The sequence below is a fragment of the Lolium perenne genome, chromosome 7, assembly GCF_019359855.2.
Source record: "Lolium perenne isolate Kyuss_39 chromosome 7, Kyuss_2.0, whole genome shotgun sequence".
Lineage (NCBI taxonomy): Eukaryota > Viridiplantae > Streptophyta > Magnoliopsida > Poales > Poaceae > Lolium > Lolium perenne.
Genome location: NC_067250.2, coordinates 116,744,324 through 116,753,931, shown reverse-complemented (window position 1 = coordinate 116,753,931; position 9,608 = coordinate 116,744,324). Strand labels below are relative to the sequence as shown.

The window sequence follows — 9,608 nt, the reverse complement described above, 5'->3', positions numbered from 1 at the left end:
TTCACGTTGGAATCGTTCCTGGGTGTCTCTGCATACTATGATACTCGAGAGTTCACTATCGGTTCATCCTAATTTTGATCTCTGTAAATTCATTAGCCATGCATTCAGTTAAACGAGGCGACATCAAATTTTGTAAGAAATTGAAGGAAACAAACAAAATACTACAGCACTGAATTTTCAGGGAGTAAAACAAGCAACCACCAAATCACGAAGTTGTTTTACCTGAGATGGCAACCCCTGACATTGCGCGTAAGAGCATCTCCACTCGTTGGCGCTCCCCACATCTAAATCCAACGAAATTTTCGTTCGGATTGGAGGAAGATTTGGCCTGGGGAGCACCGAAGTTCCAGCCGTCCCCCCGGCAGGAAACCCCCAACCTCGACCATTTGACATATTTCAAACAAATTTAACATAAAATTTAACAAGTTCTGTACTATCACCGGGAGCTCCATACGCCAGCATCCTCATAGCCACTGTGCACTTCTGCAGTGACGAAAATCCAACCAAACCAGTGCAATCCGCCTTGCATCTGATGTAGGGGTCAAAGTCTCGGATGGCATACACAATTTGCAGAAATAGCTTTCTGCTCATCCTGAAACGACGCCGGAAAACACTCTCACCGTGCAATGGATTGTCGGCGAAGTAGTCGGCGTACAACATGCAGTAGCCCTCCATTCGTGTCTCGGCTTGCACTTCCGGCGACCTGGTGCCGACCCACCACGTCGACCAGTTGCCAGTCGGGCGTACATGCTTGACAAGCAACCGAGGATCATCATGTGCTCCTCGTCTTGGGCGGCGGCTGCCATCTCTTCTTGCATAAGCTCGACGAACATCTGCTCCTCCTCTTCGTCCGAGTCCATGGTCGAGGAGGCAAATGGACGAACACCTGACGGGCGTGGTCGAGGCAACCCGAGCCGTGAGCGACGAGGAGTAGGCCAAAGTCGGAAAACAGGCCGGCGGAGGCGCAGCCAGATAGGCCGTCGTCGAAAGACGGCGGAATATAGGCAGGTGGGGAAGGAGGGACGGCGAAATCTGGGCAACAAGCCGGCGGGGTGGTGCCGGCGGCGAGAGAGATACGAGGGGTGGGGGAGATTTTGAGCGAGGTGGCGGTGGGGTTCGTGTGTCGAGTCGCCGACAGATCGGACCCTTCCCTGCTTTTCACTCGTCCGGAGTTCCCGATAGGTCCCCGGGGGGCCGGCGATGGCGTGGGCTCGCCGGGTGGATGAAGGGCCAAATTCGGACGAAAACGAGGAACCGGGAGTACGATTAGACCGAATTTCGCCGTCCGAATGAGAAAAACGTCGCTCGGAGGCCTCATCGGGGAGACGAGTGGAGATGCTCTAAACCCCAATGGCAGGCCCTTACAAAGCCAGCTCACCTCACCCACACTATCCCTCACCTCATCACTGCACTGCGCCCACTCCCCTCACTCCCACGCAAACGCAGTGGCCACAATGCGCCGCCTCCACCTTGCCGCCGTCCTCCTCGTCTTCCTCCCCCTCGCCGTCTCGGCCGCCGGGACAAAGGAGGCGGCGAAGGCGCCCGCTGCGCCGCCAGCCCCGCCGAACATCACTGCGGCGATGGTGAAGGGCGGCTGCAAGGCGTTCGCGGCCCTGGTGGCGGCATCCCCAGACGCGCGCACCACGTTCCAGTCGGCCGGCGACGGCGGCGTGACGGCGTTCTGCCCCAGCGACGACGCCGTCAGGTCGTTCATGCCCAGGTACAAGAACCTGACCGCCGACGCCAAGGCGTCGCTGCTCCTTTTCCACGCCGTGCCCGTGTACTACTCGCAGCGGAGCCTCAAGTCCAACAACGGCGTCATGAACACGCTCGCCACCGACGGGTCGGCCAACAACTTCAACTTCACGGTGCAGAACGAGGGGGAGCAGGTGACCATCAAGACGGACGCCTCCGACCACGCCGCGCGGCTCAAGTCCACGGTGTACGACAAGGACCCCATCGCCATCTACGCCCTGGACACGGTGCTCGAGCCGGTGGAGCTCTTCGAGCCAGCGGAGTCGCCGGCGCCGGCGCCGGCTCCCGCCCCTGTCGCGGACGCGCCCAAGGCTCCCAAGAAGACTCGTCACCGGCATGTGGCGGACGCGCCCGGGCCGGCCGCCGCCGACGACGACACGTCGCCCGCCGACCAGAAGAAGAACTCCAAGAAGAGCGCGTCGCCCGCTGCCCCAACTCTACGGTGGCTTGCAGCCCTGCCCGTCGCCGTGGCCGTGGCCGCCGCCTTGGCCTAGCCGGCTAGCGCAGGGGCTTTTTCCTCCTTCGCGGTAGATCTGTACGGGAGGTGGTGGTGTGTCGGTGGCTTGTGTGCGTCTTTGTGTCGGTCAGTGCGTGTGCTCGTGCAGTGAAGTTTCTTCGTCGCCTTTTCTTACTCCATTGATGTATTGTTTAGAATTGAAAGTTGACGTGGTATAGTTTGGACCAGGGTCAGAGACCTGAAATTTTGTGTGTTTCAACGGGGTCTCGTTATTTATTTATTTTATAGCAACGGTCTCATTATATTTTTGGAATGTAACAATGTTTGTTGAAGCTAGATTTGATGCTTTGTTCCAGCAGCAGCGTCTAGGTGTCGGTGGGTTTTGTGGTTAACGGCAGTAGTAAAAGCAAGCATAGATCCAGAGAACCGTATATGCCAGGTTCGACCTGTATGTCTACGTAGCAGAAGACGATCTCAGGACCACAAAAGACCACTCCCAGATTCAAGTCATTCAACCCAACATCTTCCCGTGTCCGAAGAGCACTTTGTCCTGTTTTTTCAGTGTAATGTGTCATCGTGTTAAATTTGTCCTAGCCGTTCCATAATGTATATGTACTCGACCATGTAACTTGGACATGGTATACTAGTAAATCAGTTTAAAATGCACAAAATAATGCCGAAATAGGTTATTCAAAAGAACTAGTACTTCCGTCAAAATATAAAATGTTTTTAAACTAAAACAACTTGCTGATGTGGCGAGGAAGGAGTAAAATAAAAGAAGAAAATACAAAAGAAGAGTAAACCAGATGCCTATCAATGGGCGGGGCATCGCTAATTAACCCTGATGTATCGGGTTTGAAACCTCAATAAAATTCTTGATACTTTATATATATATAAATTTATAAAGTTGGACTGATGCGGGTGGACCAATGAGCTCCTCGAATCGTCATGGCTAGGCTCGTTAAGCTCGTGATCATTAAGTCTCGAATCGTTAAGCTCGTTAAGAATAACGAGCTGAAATTATTGTTTGGCTCGACTCGTTATATGTTCATAAGCAACTCGTTAAGGATAGTTAAGGAATAGACATGCAGATGTAGCTAAGCATACATATCTACATCATCAGTTTTTAGATCAACACGGTAAGATAGACATGCGCATGCAACTAAGCGAGGAAGAGTAGAGGCGGCTACTTCATTAGACCTAGGTCGGTCCGTAAGTATTTCTTGATGGGCTTGGTTGTTGTCTGTTTATCTCACCTTTGACGGCCCAGAGCCTAAGGACGCAATAATGTGCCCAACACTAGCTTGTTATCGCTCTTAACGAGTGGGTCACGAACATGGTCTGCTTGATTGTTTAGCTCGTTAACGAGCAAAATTTGCTGCTCAACTTGGCTAGTCAAGAAAACGAGCCGAGCTAAAATGAGTCGAGGAAACGAGCACTCATTTAACTTGTCGAGCTTCGAGCTTTATGTCTAGCCCTACTGATGCAACATATTTTTATTTTGGGAAAAGGGAGTATGCAGTACACGTACACATATGTCGATTCCACGATAACCTTCGGGTATTAAAACTTGTTGTATGTGTGGGGTGTAAATGTCGGGGTATTTGTTTTACGGACCACGAGTTCTATGCTACGCGCTCATACGGTCTCAAGTTGCTTTTAATACCATGATGTCGAAAAGTTAAGTGGATAATTGCTCTCAGGGGCATGTTCGGGTGAATTTCAACCAAATCAAATTGTTGTTGTCACTCCAACCAGCTGTTGTAGATTTGAGAGAACTAGAGAAGTAGTACTTGGTTAATCGTTAGTTGGAACTATTTGATATGGTTGATGATGTTGGTGCCACTGGTGTTGATGCTAAGGTTGGTGTCAGTGATGTTGATGTTTGTGAATTAGCTGCTATTGACGATGAATCAATGTATATTATGGTTTTGCAAGTATACCCTCACACCGCAATGCTCGATGATGGCCACCAACTAGCTTTAGAGTACTTGATATGAAAATCATGGTCGATCCTTGCATGATAACCGTTGATCAGCTTTTCTAGAAAATAAAGGAGAAGATTAACTTGCAGCAAAAAGAACCTTCACACGCGATAAATTTTGTTGGACGACACAAGTAAAAATGGCCTGCAAACTTTTTTTGCCCGGGAAATGCTATTTTCCTGCGGCAAAAAATAGCGGAAACTATTTGTGTGGTATACTACACTCCTTACCAACATATACCAGGGCCGTGATAGATTGCAGTAAAGTTCGGCGATCAGGACTACTGTTGTAATGGAGGCATTAATTGTTGTGTCGTCCGTTGTAAGCAATGCAAACTTCAGAATGGTCGAGCATGTCTTGCAGCAACGTCTCACTACAAATAAAGAACATTTTTTTTTTGAAATTTTAACCACTCTATTATGCAAACAGCAGGCCGCCTCATTAAAAACCTTCCAGCCCCTTTATGTACCCTGGAAGGAAAAAAGTGCGTCTGGAACCTGCTGCCGCTAGTCAAATAATAGTTACATCGTTTATGAGCATAGGAAGAATAAAGCTAGGAGGCTCTATTAGCCAATTACAGGAATTCCTATCTGTGAAACAATTTCTAGCTAATTCATGAGCCACCTCATTTGCTTCTCTATAACAATGTCTATATTCAACTCCATCGATGTGTGAGGCCAGATCGATATAGTCGGCAAAGATTGCAGATTCTTCACCCCACCAAACTTCATCACCATTACATGCATTTATAGTCTCCAGAGAATCAGATTCCATGATCACATTTGTACCTCCATAATGATTAGCTAGAGCAAGTCCTTCCATCATAGCCAAAGCTTCAGCAGTAGCAGCCGAAGATATATTCGGAAAATATGTGCTCGAGGCCACCAAAAATTTCCCCTGTCCATCCCTAATAACAGCAGATGTTGTACCAGCTCGAACATCACCGTGGAACGAAGCATCAACATTTACTTTGATCTTCCGGACCTCAGGTTTCTCCCATCGATGAGCCCCTCTTGGCAGGTTGGAAAGGGCTTTCACAACATTAGTGACAATGGAAAGAATTGATATCTTACATTGAAATATCGGGGGAACCACCTCTCCATGCGTTCTACGGCGACGGATCCACCATAAGTACCAGCAAGAAGCACATACGAGCTCCTTAAACCCCATATCCGTGAACCCTGGAACGTTGGAACTCAGATCTTGAAGGAGATATTCAAGAATGGCCGAGGCTGAGCGGTCAGACAACAATGCTTCATCAATACACTTAATCAAACCCAAAGAAATCCATAGTTCCCGCGTTGTATGACACTGGAATAGGAGATGAGCCATGTCTTCAGGTCCCTACATACATATGGGGCATTTTCCAGAAGTATCAATGTGTCGATTCACCATAATAGACTTGAGAGGGATAATACCATGTAAGGCACGCCAGATGAAAATTTTAATCTTGCCTGGCAATTTTAGAGACCATAATGTTTTCCAGACAGGGTTTAATACGGAGTGTCCAGGGAGGGCCAATTGATTAGCCCGCGCTCCAGAAGTATGTCGCCACTGAAGATAATAACCAGATCGGACGGAGTACCGCCCATTCCTATTATAATTCCAGGCAATGAAGTCATCAAACCCATGGTGATTCAGGGGAATTTCCAGGATACATGTAACATCAATATCAAAGAAGAGAGACTTTAAGAGATCTATGTCCCAATAACCAGTAGTCGGATCAATTAGCTCTGCACTTTCGTATAAACCCTCATTCCCCGTGGGGTTATAATATTGCGATTAGCACTAGAGGGGATCCACGGATCCGAATAAATATGAACACTTTCTCCTGTGCCAATTCTCCAAATGTAGCCCCTTTTAAAAGTATCAATTCCCGCCACGATACTTTGCCAGGTGAAGGAAGATCCAGCTTTAGGACCAGACTTGAGGATATCACAATAGGGGTAGTATTTTACCTTAAGGACCATTGCACATAGAGAATCAGGCTCAGTTGCGAGCCTTCAAACCTGCTTAGCTAGCATAGCCAAGTTAAATGAGTGGAAGTACCTAAAGCCTAAGCCACCCTCTCTCTTAGGATAGCATAGCTTCCACCATGCCAACCAGTGCATCTTGTTGCTATTGTCGTCATCACCCCACCAAAAGCTAGAGATAGCATCCATCATTTTTTACAAATCCCCATTGGAATAAGAAACACAGACATTGCATAAACTGGAATGGCCTGGGCCACCGCTTTCAGCAAAATTTCCTTGCCCCCAATGGACAGATGCTTCTCCTTCCACCTATTAAGTCTCTGGATGATTCTCTCAATAAAATGCTCAAAACAGTCGCTTCTATCGGCCCCCACCAGCGTAAGAAGGCCCAGATATTTATCAGAGATAGCTTTCGTATCAATATGTAAGGCAACACACATCTCAGCTCTAACCAGAACATTTGTATTTGGGGAGAAGAAAATACTTGACTTCGCTGGACTCACCAATTGACCAGAATTAGCACAGTAAGTATCCAGAATATGTTGCAAGGAAGTTGCATTATTCGTATCCGCTTTCATGAGAATCAGGGAATCATCAGCAAAAAGTAGATGTGAGACTGATGGTGCATTTATGCACACCCTTACCCCAACAATGCCACCAACTTCTTCTTCATGCAACAATAGACTGGATAAACCCTCGGCACAGAGAAGGAACAAATAAGGGGAGAGGGGATCCCCCTGACGAAGACCTCTAGTCGGAGAGAACATATCGGTCTCATCAGAATTGAACCAAACTTGATATCGAACTGAGCTAACACATGCCATCATCAGCGAGATCCACCTTTCCGCAAATCCCAATCTTCTCATCATATTTTCAAGGAAAAACCATTCAACTCTGTCATAGGCCTTATGCATATCGAGCTTTACTGCACATGCACTGATGCGGGGTGGCCTTTGGACACCTCCTCACCAAGACCAACAAGTCCCCCAAGTGGACCAATGACACGGGCTCGAGTTAAAGCGCTACATGATAAGGTGAACTCGCTCCTCACTACTCTCGATCTTGGTACCCCATTGGATGGATTGCTACCTCATGCCGACATGCTTTGTGTCATTAGGTACAAGGTGCATCAAGACTCCGGAGAGGAGGACACACCATGGTCAAGAGGAGGAGAGGAGCAGCTGAACGTGAAGATGGACGAGAAGATGCGCGTGGAACTGGACCCGACATCATCCGAAACGCGCCAAGGAAAGGAAGAAGTCACCCGGTCCAGGACCCGGTCTGACCGGATGCCTGACCGGGCGCCCCGGTCGAAACCGGGATCTACGCTGACTGCGACCGGGCGCATTACTGAGCCGCCGAGACCCTCCCCGATCGACCTCCGGTCCAGGACCCGGTTTGGACCGGGCGCCCCGGTCCCAGGGCCGGTCTGACCGGGCTCCTGACCGGATTCATCGAGATGCCTTGTTAAAACTGCTCAAGTCGTGTACTTCGTACCTTTTCGCCATGTGTCGCCTTGTAGGCCTATATAAGGACCCAGGACGCCCCTTTACCTCTTTAGACATAATTTGAGCTTAAACACTACTTTGAGCTTTGTCTCCCTAGGGTTAGATCCCCTTTGTAACCAAGGCAACCCTTGTTGTGGATTTGGATATTTGTGAGTGAGATTCTAGTGTGCTCCACTCTCTCTCTCACCGGTCTCCGTCTCCAACCCCAATCTCTCACACGGAATTCTACCTCGCGTCTCTTCCGGGTGATTCTATTGGCGTGGTCCATCGAGCCACGAGGGTAAGCATCGATTGTATCGGGTTGGCGTGAGTGTGTTCTTCATCGTGTTCTTCGTGTTCTTCGCCTTCTCCCTCTTTTCCCCCTTTGAGTTTGGGTCAATCGCGAGATCGGGCCACACCCTAGATCTTAGATCTTATCATATGGTATCAGAGCTCTTGGTTACCGCGAATTTGACCCCCCACCCACCCAATTTCGTCTCTAGAAAATTTTCCAAAAAACCAAAAAATAGCCCTAAATTGCCTTTGGATGGATCTACGATTTTGTTGAGTTTTTGGTGGTTTTGATCCGTGGATTTGGTGTTGTTCGTGTTGATCTACTATTTCCCCCACCTTTTAGCCCCCAATTCCTTCGTTTCCCTTCGATTTGATCTTTTGGATTTGGTTTGGGGAAGAACAGGAGAGAGAAACACGTGCAGCCGGTTGAGCAACCGGTTGACCGGCCCCCAGACTGGACCAGCCGGCCCAGCACCCGGCCGACCGGCCACCAGACCGGAGCAGCCGGCCCCAGGCCCGGCCAGACCGGCCACAGGACCGGGTTCCTCTACTAACACCACCGCCGACCACCACCACCACCACCATCATCGCAAGTTGTGTGTTTATCACCACCTACACATCTTAGGTATAACTTGCATTTCCCTTGTAACCCCTCTTCCTTTTGCGATCTATCCTATCGAGCATTGCTTATCAAGTGTTGCGAGACATTGCACGTGGCCCCGATTGTGAGGTGTGTAGTGTGGAGTCAAGCTTATAAGCAAGAACTCGTGTGGCAAGATAGAAAAAGCGAGGCTAACGCTAACATAGTGCGAGAAAAAGCAAGAAAAACACAAAAAGAGTGCAAGTAGCACCATACATACAAAAGAGTGCAAGTGCCACCGTATACCAAAGAGTAAAAAGCTTTTAAGCAAAACAGAGAGAGAAGCGAAGAGATGCCGCGTGTGAATCTTGTTGTCTCTCAAGTTGCAACCAAGCTTTGATCTCTTCTTGTGTTAGTGTGACATCGAGCATTGCTTTTTTCCTTTTTCCGCTCACTTTTTGGTTGCACTAACCCCGCTTGTCGAGGGTACTCCTCGGCAATGCCCTCCGATAGGGGCTTAGGGTTGATGGAATCCTGTAAGCTGACACGAGACATCGGTTCACAGACAAGCGGGGAGAGCGATTTACCCAGGTTCGGGGCCCTCGATGAGGTGAAACCCTTACGTCCTGCCTGTCTGATCTTGATTATGAGAATATTGGGTTACAATCGGGTGCCGAAGGGTTCGGCTGAGATCTCGTCAAGAGGCTAAGTGTTGCGGCGACCTAGCGCTAAACTTCTGGTGGCTAAGATTGATCGTGTTTCTCGGCAACCCCTCTCCTGGCCTTTATATAGGAGGCCAGGTCTCAAGAGATCTAACCGAGTACGACTAGGTTTACAGTAGTTCTATCTCTAAATTTTCCTTGTTCGGCTCCTTTCTTGTATTGCCTGTCAAGGAATCTTCCGTTGCGCCATCCAAGTGGTCCGTCTTGTCATTGAATACCTTCATGGGCCTCCAGCTAGATCGTATAGGGTAGGGCAATGTCGGTTACCCGAAGGGTAATGCCCACGTCAGTAGCCCCCGAGTGTCTAGCTGAAGATAGTTCGGGTAGAGACTAAAGCATGCCTCCACCTAATGTT

The 9,608-nt window shown here is 48.9% G+C and overlaps 1 protein-coding gene across 1 annotated transcript; it reads left to right on the top strand.

The window, feature by feature from the left end:
* Nucleotides 1–1,373: 1,373 nt before the first annotated feature.
* On the top strand, nt 1,374–2,471 carry LOC127323733 (fasciclin-like arabinogalactan protein 1). The gene has a single exon (XM_051351855.1). The coding sequence runs from the start codon at nt 1,455–1,457 to the stop codon at nt 2,247–2,249; it is 795 nt and encodes a 264-aa protein (XP_051207815.1). The 5' UTR covers nt 1,374–1,454; the 3' UTR covers nt 2,250–2,471.
* The last annotated feature ends 7,137 nt before the right edge of the window (nt 2,472–9,608 follow it).